Source organism: Macaca mulatta, chromosome 2, assembly GCF_049350105.2.
Source record: "Macaca mulatta isolate MMU2019108-1 chromosome 2, T2T-MMU8v2.0, whole genome shotgun sequence".
In the NCBI taxonomy this organism is placed as follows: Eukaryota; Metazoa; Chordata; class Mammalia; order Primates; family Cercopithecidae; genus Macaca; species Macaca mulatta.
In genome coordinates, this window is record NC_133407.1 from 113,178,521 (window position 1) to 113,193,595 (window position 15,075).

Consider the following 15,075-nt stretch of genomic DNA (forward strand, 5'->3'; position numbering starts at 1 on the left):
CTAGCCCCAGGCCTCGGTGTAGGCTTTGTCTTCAAAGACAGAGCTGTAGGCCGGGCGCGGTGGCTCAAGCCTGTAATCCCAGCACTTTGGGAGGCCGAGACCATCCTGGCTAACCTGGTGAAACCCCGTCTCTACTAAAAAATACAAAAAAAAACTAGCCGGGCGAGGTGGCGGGCGCCTGTAGTCCCAGCTACTCGGGAGGCTGAGGCAGGAGAATGGCGTAAACCCGGGAGGCGGAGCTTGCAGTGAGCTGAGATCCGGCCACTGCACTCCAGCCCGGGCGACAGAGCGAGACTCCGTCTCAAAAAAATAAATAAATAAAAAATAAAAATAAAAAACAAAGACAGAGCTGTGGGTGCCCAAGGAGCTTTGACTGCTCATCAGGTGTGTGTGCTGAGATGGGTTTGAGCCCAGGTCAGGGCTCCTGCCAGGGCCTGTCATCCCCTCACAGTGAGCCTATGCCTTAGCCCCTCCACAGCCACCAATGAATGCCTTGCCTGATGTCCCCAGATGCCAGCCTGGGTCCAGGCTGGGCTTGGGAGCCAGCTCTAGAGCCTGCTACCCAAGCCCACCCAACCTGCTGACATGCCTGCCTCTGGAGCCCCCACTCCTAGCCAACACGTCTCAATTCCTACCCTTGCAGGCTATGAAGAGACTCTGACCCGCCTGGCTGCCATTCTCGCCAAACACTTTGCTGACACACGCATCGTGGGCACTGGTGAGGGGCCCTACAGAGGGTACAGGGGGAAGGGGATGGGATGGCACCTCTGGTTGGCTTTCTTCTATGAAAAATGTGGCCAGGTGGGCATGAGACATGGGTCCAGGGCTCATGCCAAGCCCCTACTGAGGCACGGCGTCTCCCCGCAGACATCCGAGACTCGCTGATGCAGGCCCTGGCCAGCTACGTGTGCTACCCACACTCCCTGCGGGCTGTGGAGCGAATCCCTGAGGAGCAGTGAGTGGGGCCTGGGAGGCACACACCCTGGCCACAAGCACCGTGCCCAGCCTCACCCCATGTCTCTCCCCTCCTTGCCCTCACAGGCGTATCGCCATGGTGAGGAACCTCCTGGCACCCTATGAGCAGCGGCCCTGGGCCCAGACCAACTGGATCCTGGTGCGGCTCTGGAGGGTAAGCCTGACTCAAGGGGAGGTGGCTGAGACTGGCTGAAGGGAGAGGGTGCCCTGTCCCATTGACCTGAGCACCGACCCCCACCTCCACAGGGCTGTGGCTTCGGGTACCGCTATACACGGCTGCCACATCTGCTGAAAACCAAACTTGAGGATGCCAATTTGCCCAGCCTCCAGAGTGAGTATCTGGGTTGGTGGAGTCCTGAGCAAGGCAGGCGGGGGTGTTTACCCCCTACCCATGGGTTCTTTCAGACTCTCCAGTTCTTCAGCCCCTCTCTGGTTCCCCCATTGGGTCCCAGACTCCCTACTTGTCCCCTGGGGTTTCCACTTTCCTTGCTTCCTTCCAGCCCAAGGATGCTCGGGCTGGGACTCCCCCTCCCCCACCTTGCCTACAGTCCTACATGTGCCCTTTGGGCCTGGACGCTCTACATGGGTCATGGTGAGAGGTGGCACCATCTTCCTGGCCTGCCGCAGCTCAGGCAGACTGAATACTCTGTCCCTTGCCCTCAAAGCTAGCTCCCTGACCTCCAGCCTTGTCCCAGCACCATGTCCTTCTGCTTCTTTTTTGCTCTCTGCTGGTGCCAGACCCTGGCCTTGGCTTCGGCCTTGGACACCTGAGTCCAGTGGGAGCACAGATTGGAGGTTGGCCAGGTGCCCAGAGGGTATTCATGGGGGTTCCTGGAGGAAGGGACATTTAGTTGGGAGCAGAGGGCAAGTATCATGAGCCTGAGGATTTTACCCTAGGCCTGGCCCTTGCAGAGTGCCTACCACACACTGTCTTCACCCTTCATGGTGGCTCTTCTTGGCTCATGTAGTCTGTTTCTGCCCTTGTGGGCAGTGTTTTGATCTGAAGGGTGTCCCCAGAGAGGCTGAGTGTCTTGTGCTAAGTCACACAGCAAGTCCTTGCCAGTTGCTGTGGTCCTGCCTCCAGGGTGGAACTGAGCTGCAAGTGGAGAGCAGCAGTGGGGCCAGGCCCGTCCTGCTGCTGCGGGAACTATTGATTTGCATCAAGCTGGTGGGGAGGTGCGCCGGGCCAGTTGCAGCTGAGGGCTCTGGTTACTGCTGCCTGCCAGCCCAGACTTGGCGCCCACCACCTTGGCCATATGCCAAGGCCAGGCCAAGGGCAGCAGAGGACAGTAGAGGACAGCAGGTTTGCAGCAGGGCTCAGAGTAGGCTCTTGGAGGAGCTGGCCTTGGTGCTGGTGGGGAAGCGTCTAAGCCACCCTGTCTAGGTCTGACCCTATCTGAAGGGTATGTGACCCAGAACTTGCTGAGGGTCAGGCTCTGGCTATGTGGCTGCTCCAGGCCTGGGGTGGATGGTGTGGTGTCAGAGCTGGAAACAACTGCAGCCTGGAGTTTGCCTACTAGAAGGAGGGGACAGATTCTGTCCTAACTACAAGGCAGCTGTCCCCTGTCCCCTGCTTTCATGACCTGAGCATTCCTAGGGAGCTGTCTTTCTGTCCTTATACCAAAGTCTCAATGGGCGAGGACAGAGGCAAACAGGCAGAGGCCACTGCAGTGGAGTCCCTGATGATGCTACCTCCTGTCCCCCTGCAGAGCCCTGCCCCTCCACCCTGCTGCAGCAGCACATGGCGGACCTCCTGCAGCAGGGTCCTGATGTGGCGCCCAGCTTCCTCAACAGTGTCCTCAATCAGCTCAACTGGGCCTTCTCTGAATTCATTGGCATGATCCAGGAGGTGGGCTGTGGTGCAGCCTCGTGGGTTAGGGTGGTGCAGGGGATGAGGCCTGGTCCCGGGCTAGAGCCAGGTGCTGACCGCTGCATGTCCACGTGTTGGTGGATCAGATCCAGCAGGCTGCTGAGCGCCTGGAGCGGAACTTTGTGGACAGTCGGCAGCTCAAGGTATGTGCCACCTGCTTTGACCTCTCAGTCAGCCTGCTGCGTGTCTTGGAGATGACTATCACACTGGTGCCTGAGATATTCCTTGACTGGACCCGGCCTACCTCCGAGATGCTGCTGCGGCGTCTTGCACAGGTGTGGCCATCTGGGCAGCAAGGGTGGGACCCTCGGAATGCCCCTTTCATCAGTGGTGGCGCTCCCCATCCACCAATGGACTCCTGCTCCCCTCACAGCTGCTAAACCAGGTGCTGAACCGAGTGACAGCTGAGAGGAACCTGTTTGATCGTGTGGTCACCCTACGGCTGCCTGGTGAGGACCTAGATGCCCTGCACCCCAACACACTACAGGCCTTGGTTCCTCTGCTAGGAACAGTGATGCCCAATTCCACATTCTGCCCCCGGACAGCCAGGCTTGGCGCTCTGCAGCCTTGGCTCACCCTTCTGTAGGGAGGGCAGTGGGCAGGGTGGACCGTGTCAGGCCCGGAGTCCTTGCAGCAGGAGTGTGTGGGTGGCTCATGTCCTTCTTCCCCTTCCCCTCAGGCTTAGAGAGCGTGGACCACTACCCCATTCTGGTGGCAGTGACGGGCATCCTGGTGCAGCTCCTGGTGCGTGGCCCAGCCTCAGAGTGAGTGTTTGGGACCGTGGGCCCCTGTGGGAGCTGGGTGTGTCTGGTGAGAAGGGGCTGGACAGGGCCTCCTGGTACCTCAGTTTCCTCATCTGGAAAATGGACCTCAGTATCAGGTTTTGAGGCAGAGGGAAGGTAGTGAGGTGTGAACGGCCTAAATAGGGGTCAGAGGGAGCTTCTCTAAGTAGAAGAATCTGGGACCCCAGCAGGACAGGTGGCCCTGGCCCACAGAGCCACTGGTTTGTGGCCATGCCTCAGGCCGGGCATGGGAGGCAGGACTCCGGAAGGTGTGTCATCCTGTGGTGGACAGGGCCAGGCCGCCGGGAGAGCTGAACACACACAGGACCGCCATTGTCTGCAAAGGCTCCAGCAATAAGCACGTGCTGCCTTTATTAAGAAACTCTGGAGCAGTGGGGCCCAGGATGGCCATGGGGGCCCCCAGCTCGGCCCTACACATGAAGGGCTCCCAGACACCCATTCCCTGCCCTCCCGCAGTGGGAGCAGTGAGATGCATGTGAAGCCAGGGCACCGCCTCAGCCATTAGGCTGAGACCAGTGCCAGCCCTTAAGAGGCCCCTGCTCTCGAGGGACATGGAGTTCCGGCTCGGCCCTCCCAACTTGGCCATGCTCTCCAGGCTTTTTGGGCTTTTTACTGCTGAAAAGCAGGGGCGCAGGCCATGATCCCCTTCACTGTGTCTTGTAAGCCCACGGAATGGGCTGTGCCTTCAGAACAACAGCTGGATGCCCCGGGCCAGAGAGAGCAGGGCCTCTGACTGGGGCTTAGGCCAGCCCCCCCAGGAGTCTCTTGAGGAGCCTTTCCTGCCTAGTTCCTGCCCACTGGACTCTGCGTGAATCTGTGAAGCTTTCAGGCGGTTGGGAGGGAGTCCCATTTCACCAGAGGGCGGGCTTGTTTCCTCTTTCTGTCCTGGGGTGTGGGCGACATCTTCCTTCAGAGCCGTCGTCTTTTCCCTGTGGGCCCACTCCCTCCCACCGCCTTGGGAAGGGGAGATGACCCTGCGTCAGCTCTTCAGCACCACTCCTGGAGAGCTGCCTCGGCCCCTGAGGGTGGACAGGGGGCTCTGCTACAGGGGTTCTTCCACAGGCTGTAGAAGAACACAGCTACTTCCACGGCTGTGCTGTGTTGAAAGCCACAGGGGCCTGGGTCTCTCAGGCTCACAGGGCATTTGGGCACTAGGAAGTCCCCGGGAAAGCAGGCACTAGCACAGCTTGCAGGGCCTGGGGCCTTTGGGTCCTGTGCAGGGGCAGAGCAGAAGGCAGGTTGGGGACTACGACGCCTGTCTCTACCAGTGAGTGAGAAAGCCCATTGTGTTTCGAGGCCCATACAGGAAGCTGGGGGGCCAGGCACAGTGCTTCCCACCAGCATCTGCCAGTTCTCTGGACCGAAGCAGACAGCAGGGCGAGCAGCAAGAGGGTGGGGGCCTGGGTGGTGGCCCTGGGCAGTCTAGGTCGTCATGGGACCCTCGGAGCCTATGGAGCTAGCGGACTCAGAGCCAGCCTTCAGCTGCAAGTCTCCAGGGTTGCAGAGATCAAATTCCTCAGCTACTGCCAGCTGCACGCGGCCATTGAGGCCCCTCCGGCCTGGCTCCAGAAAGACTACGTGCTTGTGGACGCTGGCCTTGCGGCTGGGTGCGTCTGGCGGTGTGGTGCTGAGTACTGAGGACTGTGCGCTCAGCTCGTGGAGAGGGCTGGGTGTTCGGGGCCAGCGGCGGCAGCGGCAGGCACGGCGGCAGCAGCAGCAGGGTGGTGCGAACAGGTAGAGCAGCACGAGCACCAGGCCCACAGCGCAGCCCAGCAGTGTGGTGAAGCCTGTGTTGAAAGCCTCGGGCTCTGGGCGCGGGAAGTGCACGCTCACGTTGTACTCGTGCGTCTGGTTGTGGTGCAGGCGGGGCCCAGTGGCCAGGCACACGAAGAGTCCGGCATGCTGCTCCTGCACGTTGCCTATGGCCAAGCTGCCGTCGGCCAGCACAGCGATGCTGCCATCGCGGGATCCTGGCGCCCTGAGAAGCTCCTGCTGCGGCGAAACCCAGGCAATGCGCATGGCCGGGACGCTGGTGTTGCAGTAAAGCCTTAAGGACCGACCCACCAGCGCGTACAGGTGCTCTTCCGGCCGCTCTAGGCCAAGAGCTGGGGCCGATGAGCAGTTCTCAAAGACGCGGCTGTGCTGGAAGAAGCGCACACGGGACGCGGGTACCTTGAAGGCCAAGCATATGTACTCGCGCGCAAAATCGCGCACGGCGCTCAGGCCCCGCTGGTGCCAGCGCTGTAGCAGGTGGTAGAGGCGGCAGTCGCAGGGTAATGGGTTGTTGTGCAAGTAGAGGCCGTTCTTGAGGAAGGCCGGCAGCGCGGCCAGCTCAGGTACAGAGATGTGTCCCAGCCGGTTGGAGGAGAGGTCCAGAGTAAGCAGGTGGGTGGCGCTCAGACCGTGCAGGTGGTCGAAAGAGAACGAGGCAAGTTCGTTGCAGCCCAGGTAGAGATGGCTGAGCGCGCTCAGGCCGTGGAAGGCATGCTCGTCCAAGTGCACCAAGCGGTTATTGAACAGAAGCAGCTTCTCCAGCGCCCCCAGCCCGTCGAGGTCATGGCGGCCAAGCGCCCGCAACGCGTTAGATGATAGATCGAGTAGCCTCAGGCCGCTGGCGTTGGCGAAGACGCCGAGACCCAGCGCTTCTAGTTCGTTGTGGCCTAGATGCAGGGCGCGCAGCTGGAAGAGGGGCGCCAACCAGCCGGGGCGCAGGCGCTGGAGCGCGTTGTGGCTCAGGTCGAGGTCCGCAGTAGCGGCAGGTAACTCGGCCGGCACATCCTGCAGCCCTAGGCCAGTGCAGCTTAGCAGGTCGGCAGCGCAGATACATTTGTGGGGGCAGTTGTGGGGCGTACGGGGCGGGAAACCCTCGGAGTCCGGGGTGCCTAACCCAACGCACAGCATGCAGAGCAGTGCCCCCAGCAGCATCAGCCAGGTCATGGCGGCGACCACCAGGGACAGGACAGAGCAGCTCTGTGCAGGTCGCAGTTCCAGGACTCACCCACTTCTGCTCTAGTGCGACATGGGTGGCACCGGATGGCCCTTGCCGAGGAGGCACGGCGGGTTCTGGCCGGCCGACGGCCCCTACTGTGCGGTTCCCAGGTTGTGAGGCGGGGCTGCACTTCTCTCCGTGCTCCCTTCGGCTTCCCGAGCCCTCTCCAAGCGAGTTCCTGATCGGCTCCTAAATACTCCCCCAGGGGCGGGGCTCGGGCTCCTATTGGCTCCCGTTTGAGGAGGCGGGGCGGCTGCATCCCCTAGTGCCCAATGGCCCCACATGACCGCCAGATGAGGAGTGAGCCCAACCCCAAAGCCCCAGTCTGCCTTTGGCTGGCAGCTCTCCGCCGCTCCTTTTTCCTCGAGGAGTAAAAGGGGGAGTCTGGAAGAATGTCTCCAAGCTGCTGTTAGTGTTTATTAGAAATGACTTATTTGAGTGATATATTATGGGGCAGATGGACTCTCTTAAGGTGGCTCCCCTGAGCCCTCTTAAAGTGGTACCCCAGGCCGGGTGCGGTGGCTCACGCCTGTAATCCCAGCACTTTTGGAAGCCGAGGCGGGTGAATCACCTGAGGTCAGGAATTCGAGACCACCCTGGCCAACCTGGTGAAACCTCGTCTGTGCTAAAAATACAACAATTAGCCGGGCGTAGTGGTGGGCGCCTGTAATACCAGCTACTCCGGGGGCTGAGGCAGGAGAATCACTTGAACCCAGGAGGTAGAAGTTGCAGTGAGCCTAGATCGCGCCATCGCACTCCAGCCTGGGCAACAGGGCCAGACTCCCTCTCAGACCCCAGGCTGTGTGGCACCTTACTAGAATACAGGACTTGGGGCTTGGGAAGCAGGGAGACGGAAAGGATGCAGGGGGGCGGTGATTATGTACAAGCCGTGGCACTCCTCATTGGCAATCCCAATAGAGACTACTTTTAGCCAGGCCCCAAGCCTTCTGACTGCCCTTGCACCATCCCCTACCTAGGAGAGAGCGAGCCACATCAGTACTCCTGGCAGATCCCTGCTTCCAGCTACGCTCAATATGCTATCTCCTGGGACAGCCAGAGCCCCCAGCACCTGGCACTGCCCTGCCAGCCCCTGATCGGAAGCGCTTCTCCCTGCAGAGCTGTGAGTGGGCTGGTGGGGGGGGTCAGGGAGATCTGGGGCTGGATCGGGTCAGGAACCTTAAGAACAGCAAAGTCCTAGGCTGGGAATATTTAAAAGGCATGACATCCTCATCTACCTGACTTGACACTACCTACCACTCCCCAGATGCGGATTATATCAGTGCCGATGAGCTGGCCCAAGTGGAACAGATGCTGGCACACCTGACCTCTGCATCTGCCCAGGCAGCAGCTGCCTCTCTGGTGAGTGGGACCATGGTGCACAGGTCCATGCCACTTGAATATGTGTGCACTCCTACATAGGCACAGCAGACATCCACACAGCCAGGCATCCAACTCCAGCCCACCCTTCACTCTCCTCCCTGCAGCCCACCAGTGAGGAGGACCTCTGCCCCATCTGCTATGCCCACCCCATCTCTGCTGTGTTCCAGCCCTGTGGCCACAAGTCGTGCAAGTAAGTGGTCCCCACAGCTTGGTAGTGGGGAGAGCAGTAGATACATGCAGGGCAGTCCTCATCCCCTCCCCTGTTGTAGAGCCTGCATCAACCAGCACCTGATGAACAACAAGGACTGCTTCTTCTGCAAAGCCACCATCGTGTCTGTAGAGGACTGGGCCAATACGAGTACTACCTCCTCAGCTGCCTAGGCCTCACAGCCTGTGCCATCCTGGAACCTCCACCCTGGAACCCAGAGCCAGGCTGGGCCCTATTTATGAGCTCCCTTTGCCCTTCTCCTGTATCTGCCCCCCCCCGCAACCGCCACCACCACCACATTCAACCTCCTTGCCTGCCTGTATCCTCATTGGTGGGAGCCCAGCCATGGCCCTAATTGTGCCTGAGCTTGACTCTCAGTCAGGGCCACAGTCAGCATTAAATTATTATTCCATACAGCCCTGGCCCTGGCCCTTCTTGAGGGAGTAGGGTTTGTGGGGTGTGCCCAGCAGGGATCCTGCCAGATGATGTCCACATGAGAAGGCAGGTGTCCAACAGCTTCAGCTTCACCCAGTGCCCCCCAGACAGATAACAAGTCCAGGGTCTTCTGATGTGTCAGGCCAGCACTCTCCCCTTGCTGATGGGAAAACCGGGGCTTGGCCAGCCCCACTGCATCCCCTTACATGATGATACGAGGCTCTGGCACTGACTCGCCAATAGACTTGTGGGGCAGCACGCTGGCTCCGTTGAGGTAGAGCTCATCGTTAACTATGACGTCCTCACCCAGCACTGTCACGTTCTCCATGCGAACCTCCAGGAGAGGATAGGCCTTGTCAGGGAGACAGGCACACTCCCCGCCCCTCTCCCCACCTGGCCCAGCCCACAGGCTTACCCACTGGCCCACACGGCAGCGCCAGCCCACAATGCAGGACTCAAGCCATGAATGGGAGCGGATCCGGGCATCCCGCAGCACCGTGCACCGCCGGATACACACACCATCTTCGACCACCACGCCAGGTCCCAGGCTCACATTGGGGCCAATGCTGCAGTTCTGGCCAATGCGGGCACTTGGGTCCTGAGAGTGGTGGGAAAAATACAAGTGGGCCACTTGTCTCCCAAGACTGAGGGGGTTAATGATGGGCTGGGCAAGGGCCTCACCACCAGCACGTTGCCCACAATGCCAGGGCCTGAGTACAACCGCTCAGGGTGCTTCTGCCTCAGTGACTGCAGGAAGAGGCACATGCCAGTGAGGAAGTCCTTGGGCTGCCCAATGTCCATCCAGAAGCCTGTAGGGAGGGATGTATCAGGGCCCTCAGCCCAGCCACAGACCACCCCCACCCTGTGGCCTCCCTGCCTCACCCTGCAACTCCATGGCATATAGCTGCCCCTCCTTGGCCATAATGGGGAAGACCTCCTTCTCAATGGACGTAGGCTGCAGCTGTGGGAGTGGGCAGCTTGTGAGCAGGGTCATGGCGGTGATGGCCTGCCCCACCACAGCCCACCGACAGCTGTCTCCTACTACACACCTGGATGCGCCGCAGCACCGCAGGGCTCAGGATGTACATGCCTGCGTTGATCTTATTGGACACAAACACCTGCGGCTTCTCCACAAACCGGTGAATTCGGCCTGTGTCAGCCTCACACACCACCACACCGTACTTGGAGGGTTCCTCCACCTTGGTTACCTGAATGCAAGGAAGGGGACCTCGGACCTAGTCCAGTGTTCCTGAGCCTTGATATACATGCCGTTCCAGATCTCAGAGACTCTGCCCCAAGTGCTTAAAGATACATACTGCACAGCTCTGTACCCATAACATCCGAAGGCAGATGAAGGCTAGGGGGCAGGGGAGGCTGGGCGTGGAGGGTGGAAGTGTCAAGAGAAACAAGACCTGGCGCCTTACCAGGATGGAGCCCTCCTGGCCATGGTGCCGGTGGAACTGCACCATGGCTTGGAAGGGGAAATCGCAGATCACATCACTGTTGAGGACGAAGAAAGGGTCTGCAGTCTCAGAGAGCAGGTCACGGGCCAGCGCCAGGGGCCCAGCTGGGGGAAAGGGACAGGTCACAACCTTGCTGGAGGTCTGAGTCCCTGGATTCAGGCTCAACAGGCCCAATGCAGGCTGGGTCTTACCCTTTTCCTGGCCTTAAACCCTCCCCAAGGGACCTTTCTCTACTGACCTGTCCCCAAAGGCTCCTCTTCATGGGACATGGAGATTCGGATTCCCAGCTGGAAGGAAGAGGACCCCCAGTCAGGTTCTACCAGGATGGGAAGTTGGGTGGGGACCGAGGATAAGGGCCAAGAGTCCGTGCCTCACCCTCTGCTCCTGTGCCTTCATTTCCTTCTCCAGCACCTGCGACATGTAGCTCACGGCCAGGATCACGTGGTCCACGCCTGCCTGTCAGAACGCAGGCCAACGGGCGGGCTCAGTCAGAAGGTACGGGAGCCCCTGACCCCCTAGTCACTGGCCATCCCTAGTCCTGCCAGATCCAAAAGCGACTCCGATCCCGACCCAGGGTCTTACCGCAGCTAGCGCCTCCACTTGGTGCAGCAAGATGGGCTTATTGCAGAAGTCCACCAGTGGCTTCGGGGTGCTCAGTGTCAGCGGCCGTAGCCGCGTCCCATAGCCCCCCACTAAGATCAGTGCCTTCATCGCGCCTGCGGACGTTGAGGGGGTGTCCCGGGCTCTGAGGTGCCTGCAGCCCGTCTAGTCGGTCCCTGCAGCGCACTCCCAACGCCGTGCCCGGCCCCGCGCCCTTCACCAACCCGTCTGACCGACTCTGGCTCCACCTCGTCCTCCCGGTCGCCCTGACGCCGGATCCAGGGCCGCCACAACCCAGAACGCGACGCCGGGTGGACGGCTGCTGGCCACGAACTCAGGGCGGACCCGGCGCGGGCAGTGACGCGAGCACCGCGGGCCAATCGGCTGCCGCGTACGTGGCACGGCCGCCGGCGACGGAGCGTTGGGTCGCAGCGCTGCGACACACGTAGCCAATGAGCGCCCGAGTACGCCGGGCTGCCATGGAGACCCGGGCCGGGACCCGCGGGTCAGCTGGCCATTGGCGGATCCAAAGGCGGAACTGGCGCCAAGGGTGAGGCCTAGTTCCCTGCTTCGCGCCGTCCAGCAGCCGCCAGCCCCGCCCCACCCCGCGGCCCGCCCCCACGGCCCGCGTCGCGGCCCAGCCCCGAGGGAGAGTGATCAGGGAAGGCTCCCGGACCACGGGATTTTCACAAAGACAGACTCGCCTCCGTTTCTAGCGGCTTTATTTTTGACATACACGACCTCAGACACAAGCGGGGCGGGCAGCGCTAGGTGTACAGAAAGGAGCGGGCTCGGACCGAGCACCCCTCACGCAAGGTCCAAAGCAAACACTACTGCGGCGGGAGCCACGGGTTAGTGTCCGGGCGCAGACCTCGGGCGGTGGGGACAGGCTTAGCTTCCAAGAAGAGGAGCAGAGAGCGATTCCCAGAACGCGGGGGCTTACAGTTCCCCGAGAAGCAAAAGAACCAGGTCCTTCCCAGGGTTGTCCATTTTTTTTCTCATTAAAATATTTTTTAAGTCAGCACAAACATAACCAAATTGTACAGCTTTAAAGTTCAAAGCAATCTGCATCTAGGGAACGTGCATGTGGTCAGGAGTGAGCGCGTGAACAGCAGCTACGGAACTAGCACAGGCGCCAGGCCCCATGATGGGAATCCCCACGCCCATTGCACAGGCCCAGAGAGGGAAGGGTGGGGGTCCCTAGCAATTTGCTACACTGGTCCCCTTCCTCTTTTAAGCACCACCCGTCCCACCCCACCCTCAGGGGCTGGTGTCAGCTTGGCCCAGGGAAGCACTATAGAGAGGGGTCACCGGAGCACCCCAACCCATGATCCCATGTTGCACTTTGGTCCCAAGTTGGGGCTAAGGCAGGGCCTGGCAGGGAGAGGGCTCTGGCATGGGGCAGGGAGAAAGCAGTGGCAGACAGTATGCACACACACTTGCCCACTACCATTAAATAACAGGGCTGGGTCTCCAGGTGTCCAAAGTGCTGAAAAGAGGGGCCCTGCTCTAGGGGAGCAGCAGCAAATCCCAGGCCTTCCCACTCTTTGTAGTGCCAGGAAAATACTGAATATAAGTGGATGAAGCCTTTGCTCGCTGTGAGGAGCAGCAGAATGTGGCAGCCTCTCCTCCCAGAATCTAGGAACCTGGGAGGCACAGGACATCCCCAAAACCCCAAAAGGTCCCAAACAGCTCCAGACCCTATGCCTTACCCTCCACCCTACCAGGGAATGACTAAGTCTACACTAATGAAGGGCTACTGCCCCCATGGCTGAAGCCACAGAATGGTACAGGAGAGAAAACCGTAATTTCTGACCAGAAACAGCCAAGCTGTCCCTCCCAGCCCCAAAGAATGGGAACCTGCCCACCAGTGGCACCAGAGCCGGGGGCTAGGAGAGATGGCATCCATCAAGGAGCCCTTAAGAAGCTGCATCTCTAAGGACCAGGAAATGAGTCCATCAGTTACCAAGGCCTCTCACAGCTGGCAGGCTTACCTTTAATGCCAAACAGGCACTTGCCTAAAGTGACAATGAACAGTGACCCTAGGCTCAAAGGAGAGGGTGCTAACCCTGGCAATGGCTGAAATCGGTGTCATGTCCTGGCCATCTGTTTTAGAAGCAGCAGGTCTGTGCCATTAAGGGCTGGCAGCCAAAATGACTAAAACCATGAGAAAAGAAGGGTCACTCCTCAAGCCCTCACTGTCCCACTGTCAGTGTTGAGGGCCATATTCTAGGCCCACAGAAAGGGTGCTGGGTCAACAGGGAAACACCACCAGTTTATTCTGCTATCAGGTCTTTATAAAAAGGCAACACCTGTGGAGGAAGGGCATGAGGCAAAAGCTCACCTCAGAAGTGGGAGTGTTCTGCTGAGGAAAGCATGAAGGAATGAGTATATACTAATGAACAAGGCTACACCCCAGAGGAAGGATCCCGAGGGACAGGGGCTGGCAGCTGGACACATGGACAAACTGATGGACCCAGGACTGATCAGACAAAGCTCTCATTAGCAGAATGTGGGCACCTGCACCCAGAGCCCACACCATGTCCCTGTGAGCAAAAAAGCTTAAAGTTCTCCCTCTAGGCCCAGGGCCAAGAGCGCCTCACAAAGAGCTGCCGCCTTGAACTTGGCCTGGGGAAATGAGACCCTGAGCGGACCACAGCCCTTGAGCCCTGGGAGGAGCAGCCCATCCAGCAGCAGCACAGCTGCCGAAACTTAAAGAAGACGACTCCCACCCATAGCACAAGAACTGCAAATACTGTCTAGGCCAGAGCCACCAGAGGCCCTGAGGCCTGCTAGGACACCGACTATCCCCCACTTCAGTGGGGTAGGAGGGAGTGGTCTTCTTAGGCAAGGGAACTTGGTGAGAGAGGCTGGCTGTTTCAGGAATAGGACAGGTGCCAACCTGTCACATGCCAACAGGTACCTGGGGAACCCAGGGCCTGCCCTCTGCCATAAGTTGGCCTCAGCCCAGCTTCATTAATCTAGCCCCACACTAAGATCAGACCCAAGGATGGGTCCAGCTTTGTGCAGTAAGCCCTGTGGTGCCCTGAGGGCACCTATTAAAGAGCTAGCTGACACCCACAGCATAAGACCAGAAAGCCCCCAAGAAATGGGCACCCAAAGCCCTCTACTTCTGGGGAACAAGGGAAGAGTGGGCATGGAGGGGCCCTGCACCAGCCCAGGGCTTTACCCTACAATCAGCAGAGCCCTGCAGCCACAGACCTCAAAGATCTAGACAAGAGAAACCAATGTCCAAGGGCACCCTGTCCCTGCTGCCAAGCCCACCAGGGGCACCTCTTCCTTCCTAAGGCAGCCTGGACACACCAATCAGAGCCACAAAGCTGAGGAGCCTGGCTGAGAGGGCGTGTGGTCTACCCTCCTTCACTTTATATATATGGATTCCAGGCTACCGCTAAAAACATTTCTTTTAGTTTACACCAAAGAGAAATATAACCCTTTAAAATCAAGTCTGTGTGTCCTCACGGCAAGTTCAGAACAATGGTCCCTGCCTGCGGGTGGAGAGGAAGGGGTTCTGGGGGCCCAGAACAGGGCCTACTGGTTCTCGTCCCGCATCTGTTCCATGATGCTGATGAGGTTCTCCAGGCCAAACACATAGCCTCTGTCTGGCCCATCATGCACGGTGGGGTCATCCCGGAAGCCCTTGAACGTGCTGTGTGCAAAGTCAATCATGCGGACATCCACCTTGGGCTGAGAGGAGGGACCCGCCTCGGGGCTGGTGTTGCTGGGGCTGGTGCTGGGGCCACAGGATGACGCCACCTCAGGGAGCACCATGTCCAGGTGCTTGAGACGCATCTCAGACCGGCGGTCCAGGCAGGACTCAGCCCGGCACTCCTTGCCATCATAGATGACAAGCAGGGAACTGGAGTAGAAGCGGTAGGAAGCCTGCCGCTCCAGCACAGCTTTCAGGCCTCGTAGTTTGCTCAGGATAGGCTCAAACAGGTCACGTCGCAGGTCCAGGCCATTGTGCAGATATTGATACAGGGCATTGCGGAAGCCTTCAATGGAGAGCCCACGGCCATAGTACTTGTTCCTGCAGAGGTAATGCCCTGTGTCCAGCTGGTACACCTGAAACCCCAGGAGACAGACAGGGTGAATGCCAGGGAAGTCTGAAGAGCTCACAGTGCCCTGGGCAAGCACTGTCTGAAAGCACTTTGACCAACCTGAGTTTTTCTGCTCACCTATCTAAGTGGAACTGGGCAGGCCACATTCACCCTGGGTTTTCCCATTGCAGAACCAAGAGAAAGCAATACCAGGCCTATGGGTTCCCTGCCACCAGCTTTGGAGCCCCCTCCTCCAACATCAGAACATCTTGTTGACAGGCAAGAGTCTTA

At 59.4% G+C, this 15,075-nt stretch overlaps 4 protein-coding genes across 22 annotated transcripts in view; 1 reads left to right on the plus strand and 3 right to left on the minus strand.

Annotated features, from left to right (window-relative positions):
* RNF123 (ring finger protein 123) overlaps positions 1-8,641 on the plus strand; it is a 34,312-nt gene extending 25,671 nt beyond the window's left edge. For 4 of the 6 annotated variants that reach the window (XM_077992633.1, XM_077992634.1, XM_015130905.3 and 1 more), the window contains 12 exons: positions 644-718; positions 868-955; positions 1,042-1,129; positions 1,222-1,306; positions 2,685-2,824; positions 2,932-3,120; positions 3,219-3,294; positions 3,525-3,609; positions 7,615-7,757; positions 7,902-7,996; positions 8,122-8,207; positions 8,287-8,641. In XM_077992633.1, the coding sequence (XP_077848759.1) occupies positions 644-718; positions 868-955; positions 1,042-1,129; positions 1,222-1,306; positions 2,685-2,824; positions 2,932-3,120; positions 3,219-3,294; positions 3,525-3,609; positions 7,615-7,757; positions 7,902-7,996; positions 8,122-8,207; positions 8,287-8,398 (1,262 nt within the window). In that variant the 3' untranslated portion in view covers positions 8,399-8,641. Of the gene's footprint in view, positions 1-643; positions 719-867; positions 956-1,041; positions 1,130-1,221; positions 1,307-2,684; positions 2,825-2,931; positions 3,121-3,218; positions 3,295-3,524; positions 3,610-7,614; positions 7,758-7,901; positions 7,997-8,121; positions 8,208-8,286 lie in introns of those variants that run through there. The other 2 variants (XR_003727295.2, XR_013413902.1) reach the window with 2 other exon arrangements.
* AMIGO3 (adhesion molecule with Ig like domain 3) lies at positions 3,961-6,585 on the minus strand. Its single transcript, XM_001107400.5, has one exon. The coding sequence runs from the start codon at positions 6,583-6,585 to the stop codon at positions 5,071-5,073; it is 1,515 nt and encodes a 504-aa protein (XP_001107400.1). The 3' UTR covers positions 3,961-5,070.
* Positions 7,028-11,059, minus strand: GMPPB (GDP-mannose pyrophosphorylase B). Of its 2 annotated transcripts, NM_001265981.1 has the most exons (9): positions 10,706-10,969; positions 10,499-10,579; positions 10,362-10,410; positions 10,085-10,227; positions 9,710-9,868; positions 9,543-9,621; positions 9,342-9,469; positions 9,076-9,258; positions 8,643-8,994 (listed from the first exon to the last, which is right to left on the minus strand). In NM_001265981.1, exons 1-9 carry the CDS (start codon positions 10,832-10,834, stop codon positions 8,863-8,865), a joined length of 1,083 nt encoding a protein of 360 aa, NP_001252910.1. In that variant the 5' UTR covers positions 10,835-10,969; the 3' UTR covers positions 8,643-8,862. The 2 variants fall into 2 exon arrangements, with proteins under 2 accessions (XP_014986278.1, NP_001252910.1); XM_015130792.3 differs by having other exon boundaries at positions 7,028-9,258; positions 10,706-11,059.
* A 369-nt stretch (positions 11,060-11,428) lies between these two features.
* Positions 11,429-15,075, minus strand: part of IP6K1 (inositol hexakisphosphate kinase 1) — an 81,282-nt gene continuing 77,635 nt past the window's right edge. For 12 of the 13 annotated variants that reach the window (XM_077990637.1, XM_015130795.3, XM_077990634.1 and 9 more), the window contains one exon: positions 11,429-14,809. In XM_077990637.1, coding sequence (XP_077846763.1) covers positions 14,276-14,809 — 534 coding nt within the window. In that variant the 3' untranslated portion in view covers positions 11,429-14,275. 13 annotated transcript variants of the gene reach the window in all.